A 22,034-nucleotide genomic window follows, 5' to 3' on the forward strand; every position below is an offset into this window, starting at 1 on the left:
TATTTGTATTTCGAATGTGCTGTGGTATTGAGTTAATAAACGCCGACGTGCTGTATTTTTCAAGGGTGTTCTGGACCAAGTCCATTGGAGTTTTTCAGGCAAAACCGTTCTCATAAAGGAAATGAATGAATGAATGAATGAATGAAATGTTAGCTATAGGTTAAACTACAATAACAACAGACTATTTTGTTCAAACTCTCTGTCTTCATACAACTCAAAAATTTTGCGTAGACTCATTGGTGTACCGGTAATTCTTATTCATACTTTCTAATTAATAATTTCCGACTTCTCAACTTCTTGTCACCAAAATTTTTATGAAACGGATTTTACCGCTTTACTGTCCTAGTATTGTATGCAAAGTTGAACGAATTTCATCAAAAACTCAGAATTATATTAATTTTTCGATAGTATTTTGATATTTTGACACAAAAATGACGTAATAAGCATAAGGCGATTTTCAATAATTTTTAAAGCCGTGCAGCATGTTGTTTTGATCACGTGGTGGTTATTATTTTAAATGGGAGACTTCATCAGGAAGATTTTAAGCACAAAGTGAAAAGAATTTCAATAAAAATTCGGAATTATGTCAGCATACTCTGACTGAATGTCGGAGAAATCTTTGACATAGTCAATTCTTCGCATAACTTTTCAAATCAGTATTTAAAGAATAACTCAAAGCGACTAAATGTTTACCGCCTTCGACATCGACATCGTTATCATGAAATCACATATATACGTATAGACACGAGAGGAGATTGTAACTACAAACAATTATCGGGCGACATAGGACAACAGGTAGACCCAAAATATATGTAAATAAATTTATAGATAGTCTGAATTTTCATTATTTGGTGGGAATTAGTATATATATATGCTTAATTCTTTTTTCAATTCGGTTCGCAAAACCGACATTACAAATTTTTGTTTTTCAACAAAAACTAAATGCTGAGATTCAATAATATTTTGATGCCGAAATAGTTGTGAGCCTATATCGGTTTGACACCTTCTTAAACTTGTAAGTCTGCGACTTTGTTTCTTTCATATACTGTATTTATATCAATGTTATTTTTACATTTCAGGATTCTGGACAAATAATTATTCGAAATCTTGTGAGTCATTTGTTCATAAATTAATCTAAAAAAGGCTTTTGTGCTGAGGTGTGTGGGAATAGGTTGTGAGGATCTACAATTTTTATTGTGAAGCTTCCAAGCTTCTTCCCATTTTATATTTCTTTTGAGGATAGTACGTATGATCGATCAATTTCAATTTACGGAGTACCAAACAAGGAAAACAGGCGATAATTACAAAATTTTGTTTCTGAAATATTCATCTTTTAAGATAAATCATAAAGAGAAAACAATCAAATCCAACAATTTGGCAACATGCAGCCAACAAAACATAACCAAACACGCAATTCACATCACATTGAAATGGATGAAGCGAAGGCCATACAGCTCAGTACAGCGTTATCCAAGGATGGAGGACTGGTTTGACAGAATACCACGTTTTGGCCTAATAGTGTTGAAATTAGCAAAATTTCGGTTGAAATATCAAGCCCCTGAAATAATTGAAAAAAAAAAATTTAAAAAAGTAATAGCAATATGTAATCGATTGACCTATATATTCATTGTGTGGAAAAGCGAATTTTTTTTAACAAAATAAATATTCCAACCGCACTAAACAACCCAGCAAAAACAGCAACTACAACAATTTAGCAAAAAGACAAATTGGTCCATTTCCTGCCCAAAAACATGGACTGGTTACAATAAAACGATATCGTTTGTGACGTCACAAGGACCTCGATTTTAAAACCGTAATCTATAAAATCGTAAACTATCCACAATTAAATTGAATTTACCTGTATGACGTCACAATGATGCTGTTGGAAACAAAACGATGAAAAATAATAACAATCAAAGAAAATGGCGAACGTGTCGGAGGTGAACGAATTTTTGTCCGACATTTTCAAAGAAGACCAAGATCTGAAAGGAACAGCAACGAACGAAACAACATTTATAAGTGAAAACGACGAGGTCAGTCTTTTTGCGGATGGGCCACAAGATTACGAGCAATCTTCTGATGACTATTTCGCGTTCAGTCGGCATGTTCCGGAATTACCGAATACAATAAGCGGCAAAATCATCACCGGATTTACAATATACGATGCCGTTTTTGTTTTCGTGATACTCCTGTTTGTTGCGAAATTGGAAGATGCCAAAATTCTTGCTGAGGTTAGTTGATTATGATCTCAATATTACAGTAAGAAAATAATAAAAAAATTTGGATAAACTAGCAGCCAACTGACAAAACCGTAACCGCTCGATGGTTATGATGTAATAGGCAAGCATTCCTCTGATGTGATCAGGCAGTAGCTTAATCAGCATTGCGTTAGCGAGTGTGTTCCTGTCGTTCATCACAATAAAGCAACTAATGAAGTTCTGCGATAAAAAAAGCCCATGTCTTAGAAAATAAAATTCATCCTCATTTCTACGTGAAGCAATTTTTATACTTTGTTGAATATTATCAAATAACTAAGAACACACGGATTTATTCCAGTTCTCGTGCTTTTAAACTATAATCTCCTTATTTGGACTAATGTCGGTACCGTAAATTAACTTAAACATACCCTTGCGTTGACATTAAGAAAGGGCTCACATACAAATGAAAATACACTTCTCAATTCAGAAACAGCCAATTTTCATCCCTTCAAGGCCAGTGAAGGGATTCAGAAAGTATGCTGTGCTTCTAGAGACGGGTCAAAGCCCCGCGGGTGGAACAACATCTGGAGTATTTATCCGTCTGTGTGGCAAGTTGACGAAAAGTCCAGCATTTTCGCTGTCTTGGAGAAATAACGCTACGCGACAATTATTCTGGAGCCGAAACAAGGATGTCTTTATTTTGTCTGTTCCTCATTATCTCGGATATATCGAGGCGATAGAAATCATGACAGATGCTGCGGGGCAAAGTCCGCCATGGTAAGTTAGTTTTCATCCAACTCGAAGAGGTATCAAATAACTTACAAAAGTATTTTAAAGATCCAACGAGTGAATTTTTATTTCAATCGAATGTTTAAATATTAGGCCATTAATTTTGATCAGAAGCGATAGCTAAATTATGTGATACAAGTGACAAAAGTTTTGGCAATAACAGGCGATTCAGATTTCGGCTTTGTCCGAATATGCAATAAGATGCAACCTCCAATTTTTTATGTACTTTTGCGAAGAGAAATGTGTTACCGCCCTATTAACACTTTATATCATTTGCGGATGTGTCATTTTGTAATCCAATTATTTTGCAACAATTTCACAAGAGATTATCATATAGCAAAAAGTTGTATACTGACAGCATTTATATATCAATAGAATAATTAAAAATAAAAAAGTTTTTCATACAATTCGAAGACAAAAACAGTCATACATGGCGAATATTATACGGAGGTTCAAGTCATAGTATAGATAGACTCTAGTACATCCACATTGTTGCTTAATCTTATGATAGATATTTCTGCTGGTCTTGGTAACTTGAAAATAAAAACATATTACTGAATTTTCTAGTTACAAAATAACAAAGCAATGCAAATAATGACAATACTGATGTGGTAGCCATCCCTTTCTCAAATTTTAAACAAACATTTATTTTTAATTTTTGACAAAGAAAAATTTCCGCGGCTATTGTTAGTAACGGGTGCGAATGTTATCTCATTTAAAAAGACTTCATAATCTTCCATATAAATGGCAACAATGACCACGTCGCTGGGCACGTAATACGTGACGGTCGGAAAGAACCTGATCGTTCATGGCTTCAGATTGATGTGATGAAAAGCATATTTTGAAAAGTTGTTGTTGCTAGGGACACCAAAGAAATAACAATTCTATTGATATTATAACGTACCAGTAGGCTGTGTATGCTACATTTGGCTACCCAGATCCACGGACTGAGGACTGTATTTTAGTGTTGCTATTAAACATAGAAAGCGTAAAATGGACAAAGACGGACCTGATCTGGATGAACGAGATCCTGAGGATATCAATGGACATGTTCGGGTAAAATTCTATATTTATATTTTATTTTTGGTTGTGAACTAAAGAACATTGGGGATATTTCAGAAAATATTGAAGAAAAGGCAAAATACCACAAACATTGCTTGCGTTAAAAAATGAAGGAATATCATAAAAACACGGATAATGAATGACATAAAGATCGCATACGATCCTTATCTATCAGAAATTACAAGAATCAAATAGATCATTGATTTCCAACCATTTTGGTGGAGTGGAAGAACCCTAATGAGACATTTTAGTCCCGAGTAACCCCTGTGCAACAGTCTTTTATCTTCTGCGGAATCACGGTTAAAAAATACTGAAATAGATACTATTTAAATAGCTTTTTTTCGTAGATTTATGTACTAATGATACTTTTGCGACAAAATCTACTTTTATGAACATTGGACACAGCCAGTCAATCTCCCAAGTTTTCTCAATTTTCAACATATTTGCAGGTTCTCTTTGAAGATGCATTTGCAGAGCCCGAAGGCAGTCACACCATCGACGGTGTATGGACTTGCAGTTACAAGACATTCTGGGCTATGAAAAATTGTTGCTACATCGTTATGTCTGTGCTATGTGGAGGTCCTTGTGCCTGCATGTGGGGTCTTATGTTCGCATGCCAAAGTATGATCAATATCTGGTAAGAAACTACATCGCTGTATAGGTTAAATGTTTTATTACATAAATTTTCATTTTATACTATTACACTACTATTTTTTTAAGGTGCATTCGTCCATGTTGCCGTTTCTATGAGATTAACATAAGCTGTTGTGCTGCATGCATCAGGACGACTGTACAATGTTATCTCAACCCGTTTTGCGATGCTTACTCTCGACTGTTTTCGAATATAAAGTTCCACCATGAATACGAAGTCGTATAGTCATCTGTTAAATATAAAATGCTCTGTTTTATACAAAAATAATTCAATAAATTATCATCCAGTTTTAGTTGTCGTTGAAAAATGCTATTGTTCGATAATAATTTATCTACAAATTTGTATCAATAAATGCCCAATCTTGTAGATAAAAGCGATCATTCTTCATCATGCAGGAATCGGAACGTTAAAAATTGTCTTATAGCAGTTCTCATATAAAACAGATATGTTTGTTTTTATATAAATTAATTTAAATTGATGATTGCTCTTGTTTGTTGTTAGCATATGACTCAAGGATTAATTCTACAAAGTATAATATTTTATGTAATTGAAAATATATATATTTTTATAGTACGATATTTTTATTGTTTGTTTGGGATGTGAAATCGAATATAGGATGTACTTTTCTACTTCTGAAACGAGTGCCATTATAGAAAATGACTCGTCGTACAAAAAGTGAACTAACGCTCATTCAAAATGTCCTCAATTTGACTTCCTACACCCCTCATTTCTCGATAAAAGTACCGTAACCTTGCGATAGATGTACCGTAATTCAAACAAGAAAGCCAAAACAAAATAGTACGGTTATGCGAACTCGTAACCGCCACAAGATGCGCCATTTTTATGTCGGCATAGTACGCAAAAATGTATCCTGTAGAGTTCACAGAATTTTTTTAAATAAATGAAAGTTAGTTAAAAGGAGAAATAATGTTTCCACAACAATAACAAGAAAAGAATACAAGCAGCAACAACAACCTGATACCAAAACGATCCACAGATTCACCATGTTCAATAAAATTACAGATTGTAATATTCGAGGAGTGTTGGACACGTCGTTGTAGGGGTTTTCACGTATCGATCTAACCTTCACCGTGCATCTGGAACTTTAATAACTATAAATGAGTAAAAATAAGCGAGGAAAATAAACAACAGTTATGAGTTCTAACCTACATTTCTATTGTTACAATCTTCACAACAGCTTGTCGTTGTATTCAACCTTATATTCGTTTATAAAGTAAATAACTGGGCGCCTTTGAAGTCTTATTTTTATTTTGTGGATTTCAATTTTATTCGTGGTAGTTGTGGAATGATTTTGAGGACTTTTTCGCCACACTGTCGAAAGATATGAAACCGTTGGTCAAATGGTTATAAACTATAATTTGAAGCCAGGTAAATACATAAGCATTTATGAATGAAGAATGTCGCTGAGATAAAAATTTAGGAAGGCTCCTAATAAATCATGCATCCTCAATGTTGTTTCACAGCAAGAAAAACGTCCCAAGAAAATTTGCAGCCACCCAACAAAACCTTGTTTTATTTCTTAAAATAGGAGATACAAACGAGTGTTCATTTTTTTTATAGTTAGACAGAATTTAATAAAATCTGAAACCAGATAAGTCCTCAGTAGATTATCATAGAAAATCCGCTTTCATTTTTAACCCTTTGTGTCCAAAATACATTCACAGGTTCCTGAAGAAAATTCGAGTAATGTGTTTGGACAATCGGAAGTGTTGGAAAAGTAAAGTTCATGCTTGGCTGCGAGGTGACCGGAAACCTTTTTCTTTCAAAACATATTTGATAGGAGCATTGAGCACAAAAGAATACATGGAGAAAGTGTTTCTTCAGAATCACGCATGGACGACAATGTGGCATAGGTGAGTCAAAAAAGTTCATAAAAAGAGAAAAATCGATAAAACAGTTTAAGAAGATTGTATTTAAGTATTTCACGAACTGTTTTTCTATTTTTAGGGCTCTCGGTTCTTCTTTCACTTGTGCTCAGAGATGTGCAATACAGTGGAGCTCAGTGTCTATTGCTATGTTTGCATCTCATTTCCTGATGTACAAATGGCCGTACGAACGAGCAGCTCAATTTGATGAAGCGACAGGTCTCCGAATACCGATGGAATATATTATTCGAGGAGATGACGCTGTTTCTGCAGGTGTATTGGGCGCACTAGCTGGTACCGCTGTTGGAATGCTGATCAGAGGAATTGCCCGGCAGTCCACGAGCGCCAACAAATGGGCGCGTGTGGACGATAAGGACGATTTCGCTCATATTATGGGACCTGAAGATCTAACTTTTATAGATGGGGCGGTTGTAATTGCAAACAGGCCTGACTATAGTGGACCAAAATTTCCTCCGTATCCACCATGTGTCGATGATACAGTTTTAAAGATTTTGGATACACTTACTCCTGGGCAAATCAGCACGATGAAAAGATTGGTAGAATGTGGAGATGGATCATGTGAAATGAAAGAAATGATGGAAAACCAAACATGCTGTCAAGCAAAAGAAAAAACGGGTATGTAAAATCACACCTAATAAAAAATAATTTCATTGTATATATATTGATAAACCACCAATACCAATAGGATATTATAATCGAATGAGCTAAACCAAATACATTATACTCTCGTCTCCTATATAGTTATGTATACAGTTTATATATCCATAATATATACTTAAATTTGTATTTAAAATTGTCTATTCAGAAGAAGCAGATCCGATCCAGCCTGCTCCAAGTGCCGAAAAAATTCCCACAGAAGAGAAAGTTGTTGAAAAGACTGTTACCATCGAAGAAGATGCTCCTCCAATGAACGCGGAAAAACGAGGTTACAGAAAAAGTATTGCCCAAGCGATGTATTCCATGTGGGACACTACGTTAACTGGATTAGGTGTATCAAGCGGCAAAGAGGACACTTCGGATGGTGGTAAGATGAAGACAAATGTAGATTGAACTTGTTTAATGCAATTAATGAAGTATTACTGTCTTAGAGCATTCAGATGCTCAACAGTAATAATTGTTGGACTATCTTTAGTTAGTTGCTCAGTATGTTCACACTTTTGCGATGTCTTTCCAAATCTCTCAAATTTATGAAATCGTTTGATGGATGCTAAAATGTAAAACTTAATGGATACGAAATGTGAATAAAAATGATCGATATCAGTGATGATGTTTGGTTACTGTTCTGTGCAAAGACCTAGCGGTATACTATTGTGAATAAGAAGTGGTAGGCCTACTGTTGTTTTTACTTGTAAAACTTGAAAAATACATAATATAACACAATAGTAACAATGAGTGCCATTGCACAGTTTAGTAGTTTTGGAGATTTCACTGTAATAAAAATAAGCTTGTGAAATTTTCATCATGTTTTCACTTCTTGTTATCTGCAGAAACCACTGTTCCTAAACCAAGTACCGGAACGAACCTGGAAACCAAAAATGAAAAACAATATCGCAGTCCCAGACGTTTATTCAGAGATGAAAAGAGAAAACGTAGGGTTGGATTTCAAGGTCGTTCTGCACCTTCAATATCTGCACGAATTTCAGACGGTTCAAACGATTCGATGAAAAATTCATCCGTAATGGGAGGTTCTTTAAAAGAGGACTTCGTAGTACCGTTGCCCGAAGATTACGACTCTCTTTCAGACCCGGAATCAGACGAAGAAATTGTAACTAAAGCTATAAAAGGTTCACACGGAATCAATTTGCGACGCAGATCACAAAAAGTTTACGATATGGCTCCTTGGTGGGATGACAGACATCGAGTTTATGTTTCCGCCCCCGATGCAGGTAACGAGCATCATCAAGCGGTGAATGAAAGATATGAACGTACAGCAACACCAGAAACAGCTTGCTGTAAAGTCAGAGCCGAAGCCGTTGTGGGTGAAGAACCGATTTTAAAATACTTGGCTGAGGAAATAGAGTTACCGCCAGGTAGTGTAGGAGAGTCTGGAAGCGGTGGTGCCTCGATGGTTTGCGGTTTTGCTCTTCTTGCTGGTGTGGTTCTCTCTCCCTACGTTCTCTACGAACGTTTGCCTTTGCCGAACGCACACGCTCTCTACTATCTTTATGCTGTTATGTTATGCTTCGTGTTCCATTCTCTCGTATTCTGTACAGCCGATGCGATGGCATGTGCGATTATGGCAACGTGGACTCGAAGGCGAAGGATAGCACAAACTCGTAGCGGCGGTACGGAAGAGTGTGACGCCACAGCTACCGATGAACATGGATGAACATTTATTTCTCAAGTTATTTACGACTTTAGGGTATATCGATCTAATAAAATGATAAAAAAATTTAACAATGAATTCTGTGTTGCGTGGTTGACAAAGTCAACAGCGGGTGTTAAATTACATATGCCATTGTGTTACGTCAATCACTTAGTTTTCCTAATGGGTGGGCTTTTTTTAATTTATGAAGAGCATCAGATTAAAAGATAAGTTTCTTCTTTAGCAAGTGACATTTTTGAGGTGAACGATCCCGTAGTTTTCACTAGATATGTTGCACTGCGGTCGGTAAAATGGGATTATTTATTGCTTTCCTTACAAGCTTCGAATGGTGCCATTTGACATTCCATGACTTTTGAAGTTTGATTTTAATAACTTGTAGCATAGCATACTAAATAGGTATCACAGGTAGTATTACGCCGCCCAGAAAATTTCTTTGTAAATGAAATTTCAATCGCTCAATACCCGTTGTTACGCCAACATTTGAGGATGTCAAACCCTAGTATATTCTCAGGCATCGAAACCGGTGTTTTATTTTCAAAACTTAGCAGCTGTAATCTCAAATCGCAATTTCAGACGTTATGAAATAGAAAAAGATTGAGTCTTTCTTGGATCAAAGTTTTTTGGGGTCCAAATTTAGTATCATTTCAATAGAGATGAGTCAAATTCTGAATTTCTCAGAGTCGGACTTGTGATTTTTTTTTTCGATTTGACAAGAAATTATATGGACAATTGTTTTTATTCTATAATTATGATATGTTTACAACATGATTATTATCTGCACTTTTGTGATGGAATGCGTATAATCCAATCATTGTTCACTGTTCAATGGTAGACGATCACAAAGTTCTTTGTTTATATCTCCCATATTGAAAGAAACGGATAATATTGCATGGTATGTACCCATGTTGTTAAATTGACCGTGTGATATTGCAAAACTAACTTACATATATACATATAATAAAATATGGAGAAAATACTGGAATATTAGATTTAATACACTTTCTAGAAATTTTGTACATTCGTTAAATAAATTCGAGGATATGCTGCTGTTAAAAAATTGAATGTAATTTACCGTTATTTCGACATTCAGATAAGATCTCTATTCATGTGGTTGGCTATAGGAATGGATGTACTGTGTTTGCACGGTTTTCCTTGCATGAATGAATATATATTTACTATACGATATTTTCTGTTTCGGAGTTTTCATTTGAATGAGGGGGGAAAGTACCTTATGATAATATGAAGATAATGTTTGTAAATGAACCCAAAATTATTAACTGTCTGGCTCTAATTATGTTTATCCATTCAACTGTCCAGTTCGCAGCACTCCGAATCGTGAAATATGAGCTGCGAACTTAGCTCGGCATCTAATCCGCCAATATACCGAAATACACAACCACACCTGATGCGCTATTAAACTCGTATGTACATTATATGAACATTTAAAACTAGAACGTACCTGGCCAAAGATGTCTAATAAAAATAATTATTATGTAAATAAATATTTATGAAAGACATTTGTAATATAGGTGCATCGTATTGAATAGTTCAAATTATTTACGTAATTTGATAGGATAGGTTGGAGATAGGTCTTAACATTTGTACCAATACGTTATTCTAATCCTACCTAATAAACCCCGCCTTTGTACCATAGCTTATGATATTAAGAACTTACCATTTAATATTAAACAATACAACAGGTGCGTGTTTCAGAATATACCTGTCCTTTAGTATGACATGAACATAGATAAATCGCTGTTGTAATAAGAAAATTATACTTTGCCGTGAATGGCACAGAGTAATAATGTGTCACAAAATATTTGATATTCTATTTAGCGTTTGAGAACGCTGTTGGATGAAACAGTCCGTAACCAATACCGCTTTAAATGAGTTTTATTGTTGTGTGGGTTCTTTCAACTTTTGTAATAAAATTTCTGATCTTAGAAATTAACTTTCGTTCATTTCCGTTTTGTCACTTGGTCTTTACGATCGTGCCTTGTTGCAAAGTTAGCTTTAATATATATACTTCTATTTTGAAAAGCGCGCTAGGAAAATTGACATTTCATTGAATATGTTTTAATATTAATTGAAACACTGTTATAGCTAGGGCAAAAAATTGCCAAATTTTAAGATAGTGGATTCATAGCGGTCAAAACGATTCGAAGAAAATACAAAATAAGAAAATAAATTCAGCGCTTAATATCGAACGATATATCTGACAAAAAATAAATAAATACCTAAGTTTAATAACCAAAATTTTCGCCGAAATTTTATCCTTTTTAACGGGTAGAAGTTTAATTTTTAAAACGCCAACTTTTACGAGTACGTAAGTGATCCCGCCAATCCAATTATCTAATTGACCTTGAAACTAAAACTCAGACAAGTTCCTCCAAATAGCTTCATGTCTGCGATAATATGTGTATGTTACCCATAGCGCAATTACCCCGTATTGTTGTTTATCTTAGCCTAACCTGAACGATCGAGCTCACTTTGAAATTCCCAGCCATGTAGAAGATACGGTTGACCAACCCTAAAATATCTCGTTATAAATGTATCATGTATGATAAAAGATAAACTTTTTTAGGTTCAGTTACGGGATCGGAATGTTACCTCACTTCGCCCCGTTGGCTTGACAGATAAAACCAACTTCCGATTGAGATAATTGGCTTCGTTATGCATGGCGAGAGCTCAATGAAGTAAAGTTTATTTTTAGAGTTGTGAAGTTTTGAACACACACACAGATCAGAGATCGACAGATTGATCCGGGTTAAAGAGAATATTAAGTAAACCTGTTTCTATCAAAAAGTTGACACCTCATTAAGTTGCAAAATACAAGCTCTATTGACATGTTCCTAAACTCCACAGGCCAAATATTCATTGGGAGTTAGAATTAGATCTAAGGACGCTAGCTTATACTACTCTCGTTTTAAAACGTTGCCTCATTCCGTACTAAGCTATTGACACTACAACGGACTGCCTACATTCTATATTCAATTGGCTAATAGACTTTTGGAATATGTTTTGAAATATCTTCGAAAACTTGGTAAAATTTAATTCCCCTGCGTAATTCGATGCATTTATATACTTTTAGACGCAACTATTTTACAGTAAACTTGTTTAAACTCAGACTTCATTACCGATGCTTCATTTTCATTTGTACAGTTTTTATTTGAAATAATAAAAGATATAAAATAAATTAAAAAATAAAATAGCAATCAAAGTGCTTTAACCTATTCATCTATCATGAAGTTAGGCTGTTGACATAGCGCCGATTAAAAATGTAAAATAACACAATTATTAAAATCAAAGGAAGCAAAAACAATGGCAAATCTGGGAATTTAACACAATCAAATTAATATGCTACCAAAACCTCAAACATTCAACATTATATTACTAGAACAGTTCGTTAGAATTCGCATCGTTAGAATAGTTACCTCCCGGTGATTATTTATGAAAATTCTATTCCAAGCTAAATAAATATAAACGTGAAACTTGAACAATCAATAAAATGGATGTGTATCTACTTTTTGTGACATAAATACCGAACTTCGTAATTATGGCATTTCCCACGTTCCTGGTCTGCGTTCAGACATTGCAAACCAAAAATAGGACTCAATCTTTTCATGACGTCATTTGTATCTCTGACCGAAATATTGGTTCCGGCGATTCTACCATCAATTAAAAGAGGGCGTCTGAAAATATGAAGCAAGGTTTAAAATCAAATATTATTGAAGTAAATATATATTAAATAATGGAATATTGTTGAATTGACTGGCAGTAATATGAGATTTAGTCTACATATTTTATATATTAAGAGGCTGCAAACGAAATAAACGGTGCCACTTTTCCATGTGATCTCAGCGTCATAAAATTACTTTAGTGATCTCAATCGCAATAAAGAAGCTGATATCACGTACCTGAGCGGCACCAATAAGCTTCAACAACCGTCATAATGCAATATGTAGAGGAATTTGGTATGAATATTTTACGATAGCGCAACTCACAATGAATTTTGTCTCGCTAGCATTGAAACTTCAAAGAATCGACACCGCATTTCTTGCATCTACTGACTGAGTTTTTGGGAAGAGTTGGAAATATCAGGAATTTGATTTGAAATAGTTTAATTGTTACATTATGACAACTCGTTATCCTGGTGTTGAGTGGCTGATGCCTGATACGAGTCTTGTTGGAGAAGAGAAATTCATAAAACAATTCTAACCTGCAAACGTGTTTTCCAAGAAATCTGGAAAGCGCGGGAGATTCGAAATCTCCTTTACCATCTTCGTCGTCAAAATTTATCCAATCCGTCCATATTACTCCTGGTGTTGCAATTAGTCTTCTGATGTATTCCTGTTTTGCTTCGAAAAATTCTACGAACAAAAAGAATATTATTGCGCAATGTGAAAAATTGTTTACATTAATGAGTTTTATAGATCATCTTTGTGTGTGTATGATTTTTCAAAAAAGTCTAATTAGACAAAATATCTAAATAAATCAGTATTATTACCTTATATGTGTAATATTTTGTACGGCCGCACTGGTGTACATATTGGTAACTTTCAATTATACCACGATAGACAAGTACCTCATATCAGAAATATGTTTATTTAGCTTTTTTGAAATCATTTGGATTTTGGAATATTTCGCGGTGACAATGTCGACTGGACATTCCTGCAACGCTGTAACAGTGCGATTTCAAACAAAATTGGTTAGCATTATTTCTCCATTGTGTTAAAATTCGCCACTCATAAAATCATAAAAAATGTATTAAATGGCCATTTAACCATTGCGAGCTATCTTTCAGAATACAATATTACTTTATAATATGAGAGAGAGGTTTGGGCTCTATTAACGGCACATGAAAACGTTGTCCAAATGAATAAAAAAAATATATTCACAACAGAGTCTCAAATGTAAAAGTACAACAGCTATTTATCCTACCGTTGGGGCAAAGAAATCGAATAGAATAATCAGAGCATCCTTTGTTGTTTGGCTGATGACGTGCTTTGCATACAAGTCCATGTTGAGGTCCAAAGTATTCTAAAGTTTCTTCTGTTTCGAGACCCATTGTCTGAAAAGTAAAACATGTTTAGTAACGAAATATATCACAAGTTTTTGCAAATGATCATTTTTTATTGAAAACTTATTTACATGAGATTTTGGTTTACTTGGTTTATATGTTTCGCATTACATGCTAATACATACGTCTTTTTATAAGCGATACGACAGATAAAATATATCATTACCTGTCCGTACTTCAACGCGGAATGCCAAAGAATTATAAATTTTTACCATTGATACTGTTCGGGCTTGCATGGAAATAGGCTGTCTGCATATTTCTTGTGGAAGCTCAAGAAGCAGACGACCAAGTGATTCTACGTCATCACCGTTTGCAGCGGACGGACTGTCTCTATCAAACCATTGTGTCCAAGAGTGATCTTAATAGAAAAATTGATTCCCACTTTTTACATCAATGTTTTTAGAACAATGAATATATTTTTTATTATATACGCTTCATGATTTGATTTTTCCAAGTCAATATTTTCCCGTTTGGTATTGGATATTCATCACGTGTAACAAACACATTTGCTTTGTAAGCCTAATTTAATGTAATGATATCCTAGCAATAGTCTGAAGTAGGTTACAATTGAATCAGTTATTTCAGCATTATTTCGTGCTCTATGAAGACACCCACCACATTATTCTCAAAGAGGAGGTTGATCAGAATTTGAATAATAATGATATACTACCTTTCACTGAATTAGGAAAATCGGATGCGACGATAGAGCCATGAGGACAAGAGAATCGAATTCTTTCTTGAACCTTTCCGTGATTCTTGAACGATTGTTTCTGAAAAAAATTTTGTGGTTTGATTTCATTAATACGTTTTTTTCGCAACGTTTTTCAAAGGGTTCCGGTGACTTCAATTTGACAGAATTATTGATAAAATTATACATTTCTCATAAAAATCAACTTTCGAACTGAAAACTCAGCGCCAACAATACCTCATATGTTAATTTCTTTTTTGTATCGCAGAGAAGTAGACATATCTTAAAGTCAATTAATATTAAGAAAATAATAAGCATAACGAATTTAATTAAGTGACAACTGTGTCCCATTAGATTACGTGATATTACTTCATAAAAGAACTCGTTATCGAATTTTTATATTCACGTTGTGAGCTTTAAAGCAATCTCACTGTTTTTAGTGTAAAGAAAACCATGCAATATACTTCGTACTTTATAATCTGTAGCTCCGGTACAAATCTGATCCCCATGTCGAGTGAGTTCTCTTTGCAAAACTTGTTGTCCCGTTTCGTCCACAGATTTTGGGAACCAGCGAGTAAGAATTCCGGTGGCTGAATATAAGTATTTCGATTAATTTTTGATCTATTTTTAAATAGAACTAATAAACATTATATTTTGCAATGTTCGTAATAGGTAAGTTTGTTTTTAAACCTTTCAAGGCAACAAATATATTTAACTATATCTGTATTAAATAAGATCAATTTTTGGTACTGCCGTAGTATGTGAACGAAGATGGCGGACATCGGAACGTAGTATGTGTACCAGGTTAGGGTTAGGTCATAATTTCAGGTACAAACACTACAGGAGTCACTTGGCTAGTCCCCGAACTCGTAATAGAACTAAAATAGGAAAAATTGGAATAAAATTATCGACTAACCGTAACCTAGTACACATACTACGTTCCGGTGTCCGCCATCTTGGTTCACATACTACGGGCGTACTCAATTTTTTTATACTTATTTGCAGTATTTCAAAGCTGATATTTTCATATTTTAATATATCACTAATAAAACGTGCAAAGAGAAAAAATGATTTGATGCAATATTCGTGATATTTTAGATTCTAGATTTTTATCAGTCACCTTCGGGTTTTTCTATCATCCGCCATGCATGAAAATCTATTTCCGGGATATCATTGCATGAAATTCTTTCGTTTCCAGACACGGAAGGAAGATACATGGCTCTCGGTTGTATCGTTTTCATACCGAAAACATTTTGACAAATAAGTGTAGACAGAGAAACTTTTCTAATTTCTTGTAGTTGTTCTGCAAGAAGCAATTTGTAGAGATATTTCATGATTGGGTTCAGTTTGCTGGCATTTAAATGATCATTGAGTACACTGTGGTTAAATATTGAATATATATATATATATCAATACTAGCTTTATTGGTAGACACGAAATCGACCTATGGATCGTTTTATCATTTTTTTCTACTTCTTGTGAAAAAAAATCGCTATTCTCATTTATTACTGAAAATATTTGATAATACAGCTGTGACTCGGATCATTTGGTATTTCGATTCACGTTGAGAATTGAAGCATTAATCATCGTCACAGTTAGGCAGCCTAGGTACCAATACCGTGATACAGGTACTGGTAAGATACCGTTTAGGCTTCGTTCAGAATATTATTTTTTTTTTGCTTTGGTCTCCGTGTTCATACATTTTAGAATTTCTCTCTTGTGTTCAAAATTTAAAGTACATACCATAAGAAAAACTTCCTGGGTTTTCGTACCAGGATTTGTCCCCTTTTTTCATTGCGCGAAATTGTTCGGCGTTCAAACAAGAGAAAGTTGGTCCTACAGCTGCATTTTCGAGAGGAGTTTCAGCCAAACCACCAACAAAAAGATCGATGTCGTTTACATTTCTAAAATCAATGTAGTAACATATTCAAGACCATGTTTGGTAAGTGGCAAAAGGTTAAACTGAATGAAATATTTGTCCAAACATTGAATAGTTTTGCCTCGTTTTATATTTCTACTAAACTAGTTTAGAATGAACAAAAATTAACATGAATTACTGATTCAGGGTGGCAGGTTCACAAATTATTTAACTCAGTGATACTTGCACAATTTGTCAGTTGTTTTACTGAGATAATGAGATACTTGTATGTCTTGTGTTGGTGACGTGGTCAGTGTCAACTTGTTATTATTTTTGGAATAACTTACTTGTATAATTTTGATAAAATTTCCATTTTTTCTCTTGGAATATCGGACGAAAAATCATCAAATGAAATGAATCGATTCAAACCACAGAAGCTTCTCCAATCATTGTAACCAGGAAGACCGTGTAATCTCCCTCTCTCAACATTTATCGCGAACAAATCTACACCAATCTTGGTCTCAGACAAAAACATTTTACTGAAAATAATGTATTGATGTCAGTAGTTTATATTTAGTAAATTTCAAGTTAAACAGAGCAGAAGGCAAATAACCAAAGTTTGGTTTCGATATGCAATGAAAGAAACCTTCATAAATTCAAAAGTAATTTATTCGACTTTGATTAAACGTTCATTTATTATTCATCGATATTTTAATGAAAATTTGCTTAAATTAATTGCTCAATAAACATACCTTCTTAATTCCTCATTCATAAAAATATCAGCGTTTTCCGCAGAATCCTCAAGAAGTCCCCTTATTATTAGAGCATCCCGGTGCGCAGACATATTATGTAATGGAGAAGGATTGAACAACATTTCGTGCATTGGTGCGGCGGCAATTTCATCTTTGTATTCCGAATTTAAATGACTTGTCATCTCTTTTACCATACTGTGACCGTACCTGATACAGTGCAAGTTATATAAAATGAGAAGCATATATAAATTTTAGAAGATTATTGACCAAATCGTTATATGATTTTAAAGCTAAAATTACAGGTTCATTTTCATACGAGTTGTAGAACACGGTGTTCAGAAATTTGCTTTTGTCACTACAGAACATAATGCAACACACAACATTATGGCCTGCTTTTTAATAACCCATCCTTGCTTTTGGTTCAGCATTTAAACAATGAATTTAGTTGACGTTTATAATAAAAGTGAACATTTAATTTATTATTTCGACATGGAACGGGATTCCTGCGAAGCAAACTATACATGCGAATACAACTTTTTGAATTTTCACTGTAATTCCAAATTGTTATTTTTACCTCTAACTTAGTCAAATTTGAATCCTTGACGTGATTTGCAATAGCACCGATACCAACCGAACTAACTAGATTTGAGATGAACGGAAATTTTTTCACAGTCTCGAATTATGGTAATAATACCTGAAAGCGGCTGTCGCCCAAACATTTGATATAGACGCATCATACGTGGCGTCGTATCCATAATAGTTTCCATATTTCAAAGCTTCCAAATCGTATCTTCTTGAACTCTGTTCACCCACAAGAGCGGGAACGAATTCGCTACAAATTCAAAGCAGAGATTTTAGACAATTACTTTCGAATTTTATAATGAAGCTGTTGTCAAATTGACTCAATGAACTTGGTTGAAGACCATATAAGAATGAATTTTCTTTGTTGTGTTTACCTGTATGTTATATGTTGTGATATTGCAGCAATGATTCGTCTAGTTTCCCAAAATGTTTCGTTGGACGTCCAACTCGGATTAATAGATTTTAATTTTCGAGCTATCCTGTTGTGCTCTCTTGCAAATAACGTGTGCATCGATATTAAACCTTGGTTTTCGTTAATTCTAGCTTCACCTAAGAGACAGATGAAATTGATTTGATATTGTACAATAATAGAATGAAGAATAACAAACACCTTGAGAGGGTGACAGAATAAAAAAATAAAGTTTACCCCCAGCAAAACAAGTTTCTTTATTTTTGTGCAAATGCTCGGGACAAGCAAACGTAAACTTTTTATCTGGATCAACTTGACTAATAAAGGGAAGCGAATCTGTTTTAGGTGTTCTCATATCTCCGTCTTCTATTCTCACGTTTAATTCTCCGCTTTCTGAAAAATGATATTTGTTATGAAAATGATTGAATTAAGTGGTTTTGTTACTTGTATATCACTTGGCAATGTAACGTCGCATTGAGCATTGTTACTCAAGTGTGTCTTAAATGGGCCTGAGGATTTTTGGAACAGGCCTGTAGGTATTCTCATTTGGCCTAGAGTAGGTTCCAGGTAAAATAGTATGGATCTTTTGTACAAAGCTGTTTTGCTTTTGTGGGCCTTAGATTTCTTTTAGCACTGAAAATGTCACAAGAGAATAAAGATTAATAGCAACTGGCATAGAGTAGGCGGTGCTCCAGAAGTATGCGCACTAAGATGTCGCACAACCTGAATCCTAACGGGTACACACATGTTCAGGTTGTGCGCCATCTTGGTGCGCATACTTCTGGAGGTCCAAGTAGGCTAACCTCACTCAACATGCCCTCCCAATTAACCTTTTCTCAAAAATGAGTAAGAATCGAACAAACCTGATGTTGAATCTCGTAAGGCACTCATAAGAGTCTCATCACTACCGTACACTGTATTCCCGTCCCAGTACGCTGTGATTGAGTTGAATTGTTCCCGAGGTTTATCTTTGCATGAAGTACCGGGAACTGCCGCCGAACGTACCAATGGGATACAAGATCGTTTGCCCGAATAAAAAATGTCGTCTTCTGGTACTGGTATCTTATGACATTCAGGCCTTGTGCTGTCACAATCGCAGGTTATGTCACTCTTGTCCTCTTCTGGAAAATCATGATACCAAATAATTTCTATAGTGAACTAAGATTCAAAGTTATATTTTCAATAATCGTTCAGCAGTAGCATCAAAAGATTGATATTTTCGAAAATTGTTTATACATTTTGTAGCTAAAGCGCGAGGCCAGTGAGGGAAAATTTCCGCCTCTGAGAGCGCTCACAGTGCTCTCTTGTGTTCATATATTAAACATTACCAGTTCAGGGCAAATATTCAAGGAATTATTAGTTAACTCACCCTTTTCTTGTGGTGTTAGAACAGCATCGTGTGCTAAATATTGTCCCATTTGTACAAACATGTGACTGAATACGTTCGAATTCACCTCGGAGACTCCAGATTCTTTAACAACGTTAGATATCCATCTTGCGTTAGGAAGTGCTTCACCATCTTGAGCTAATTTTACAGACTGAAACATAAGTAAAAGTCCTAAATACGTTTCTTTCACAGTTGATTTCAAATATTTTCAATACAGTCAATATATAAATCTTCATTTGTACACTAGATCGATTTTTTTTTTGATATTTTCAAGTGTGCGAAATATAATTGTTCAGAAAACGCAGCAATAGCACCATTATTCAAAGTAATGTTTCAATGAGTAAAGATTTCAACAATTTCCAAATACTGCCTGACCGACGTGTATGGCTGTGACCAGGACTTCATCATTCCATTTACTTTAACGAATAGCGAATAGTGTTTATATTTGCACGAGATATAGCCTGCTGTAAAATCAATGATAAACATTTGCAATCGTTAAAACCTTGGATTTCAAATAGGAACAATTCATTTTTTTATTCGACAATTTTAAACAAATGTGAAGCGCCGAACTGCAAGTGCCCGATTTTGGGCAGAAACTATCAGAAGCAATTTGCAAAATGGTTATCCTAATAGAACGAATCGAACCATTCAAATAAAGACCATGCGGAGAAAAACGTATGATTACCAACACTTCAATATAGCAACGAGAATATCGGCGGGTTTCAAAATACACACACACTCGGCGGGTTTCAAAATTCTCCCGCTTTACAAAAATCTAGATCACTATATCAATAATTGATTGATAACTCGCTAATTATACGACATAATTCGCCCAAAATCAATAGGCTTCTGGTCCGAGATAAGATGAATGCACATGCAAAATCTGGAGCAGATTCAATCTCGCTTTCGTGAGATATCGCGTGCATCTAACAGACACACACACAGACAGACATACAGACAAATACCTATCAATATACTTACCGATCTCAAGATCGATAAGTAATAAACTGCAGGTTTACAATCACTTCGTGTGTAACAAGCTCATACCTGAATTCCGTCGCCATATTGTGCCGGTAGTAATCTTCTAAGTGGAACAAATGTAGATCCGGCATCGGCATTGACATGATTGTTACATGATCCATCTGCTTTCAAATACCTGAAAGTTGAGATAAGAAAAATTAACAATATATGTTCATGAGTACTAAGTAGGTGGAACATGAAACAGGTACAATAACTTTTTGCTTGTGAGTGCCACTAGATTTGAGTCCATAATTGAAACAAAAACTAGGCGACATTTTGTAACAGCATTAGAATTTACCTTGTTGAGTAAGGACATTCGCGTTCTATCTTCTTTCTCAAATGAGGGCATTTCATATATGCAAGCTGTTCTTTGTGTCTGTTTTTGTTTCCTTTATTCATTCCTAAAAATCAGTAAAATAAATATTCGCCTATTTGTGGCATTAATAAATTATAGAGCAATCACATAATGTAACTGTGAGATTGAAGCACGTTAGACTTTAGCGATGACTAATTCAGCAAACTTGTCTTGAAATATACCTACTGTTAGGCATACGGTATATAAGAATAATAAACACCTCGAAAGTTTAAAACTAGCATGAATGACAATGTATATATATTATATATTTAATAAATCTCGGAGTAATCCGCCAATTTAACTGAGCAAATATACTACTTATGCTAATATTAGACTTGGCCAAGTCAGATAAGCCCTAAGCCAATCGCTTTGTATGTATAAGCGCGTTTGTTACACGATTACGGTCACTTTACGATCACAGATTACGAACTTAATTTGGCATAATTTAGTAATAAACACGTTGTAAAAACTTACCGCCAAACGTTGAACATTTTATTGCGCATTGCAACAAAAATACCAATAAAAGACAATTTCTATGTAAAATATTCATTATATTGATATCTGTTAATATACAAAAAAATGATGATATTGAGTAAATCTATAAAAAAAGGCTTCAATTCCTGGTTTTCATACCAAAATTAAAGCATTCTCAACACACATATTCTGTTAATATTATGAGTGCGTGAAATAAAAAAGGCTCAGTAATTGAAATCTCCGATAGAACACTGGTATCAACTCCAGGCCTAACATTATTTGTTTAGGGTAAGAAAGGAGAAGATAAATTCAATGATTTTTAACTATTTTTGACACATTTTATTTGTGCCAAAATTTCAATGTATTAATATAGATATACCAGATTAAATAACTTAATATTTACAGAAAACGAGATACCATAAATGCCATAAAACTAAAAACTAACAATACAATATTTAACTTCAAAAACGGAAAACGAATAAAATTGGAAAGCAC

The 22,034-nt window shown here is 34.5% G+C and overlaps 3 protein-coding genes across 3 annotated transcripts; 2 read left to right on the forward strand and 1 right to left on the reverse strand.

Annotated features, from left to right (window-relative positions):
• The first annotated feature begins 1,921 nt into the window (after positions 1-1,921).
• LOC120333411 (uncharacterized) lies at positions 1,922-9,426 on the forward strand. The gene is made up of 6 exons (XM_039400831.2): positions 1,922-2,231; positions 2,686-2,975; positions 6,387-6,575; positions 6,670-7,223; positions 7,414-7,632; positions 8,096-9,426. Exons 1-6 carry the CDS (start codon positions 1,923-1,925, stop codon positions 8,935-8,937), a joined length of 2,403 nt encoding a protein of 800 aa, XP_039256765.2. The 5' UTR covers position 1,922; the 3' UTR covers positions 8,938-9,426.
• Positions 3,884-5,274, forward strand: LOC120333457 (caveolin-3-like). Its single transcript, XM_039400889.2, has 3 exons — positions 3,884-4,043; positions 4,499-4,686; positions 4,770-5,274. Exons 1-3 carry the CDS (start codon positions 3,981-3,983, stop codon positions 4,924-4,926), a joined length of 408 nt encoding a protein of 135 aa, XP_039256823.2. The 5' UTR covers positions 3,884-3,980; the 3' UTR covers positions 4,927-5,274.
• Positions 9,427-12,081: 2,655 nt separating the features above from the next.
• Positions 12,082-21,648, reverse strand: LOC120333393 (salivary peroxidase/catechol oxidase-like). The gene is made up of 18 exons (XM_039400810.2): positions 21,540-21,648; positions 21,009-21,111; positions 20,738-20,846; positions 19,673-19,841; positions 19,167-19,424; positions 18,541-18,696; positions 18,269-18,443; positions 18,007-18,144; positions 17,313-17,519; positions 16,908-17,099; positions 16,446-16,606; positions 15,823-16,005; positions 15,174-15,292; positions 14,685-14,784; positions 14,227-14,372; positions 13,876-14,005; positions 13,154-13,304; positions 12,082-12,626 (listed from the first exon to the last, which is right to left on the reverse strand). Exons 1-18 carry the CDS (start codon positions 21,613-21,615, stop codon positions 12,455-12,457), a joined length of 2,745 nt encoding a protein of 914 aa, XP_039256744.2. The 5' UTR covers positions 21,616-21,648; the 3' UTR covers positions 12,082-12,454.
• Positions 21,649-22,034: the final 386 nt, after the last annotated feature.

Source organism: Styela clava, chromosome 13 (genome assembly GCF_964204865.1).
Source record: "Styela clava chromosome 13, kaStyClav1.hap1.2, whole genome shotgun sequence".
Classification (NCBI taxonomy): Eukaryota; Metazoa; Chordata; class Ascidiacea; order Stolidobranchia; family Styelidae; genus Styela; species Styela clava.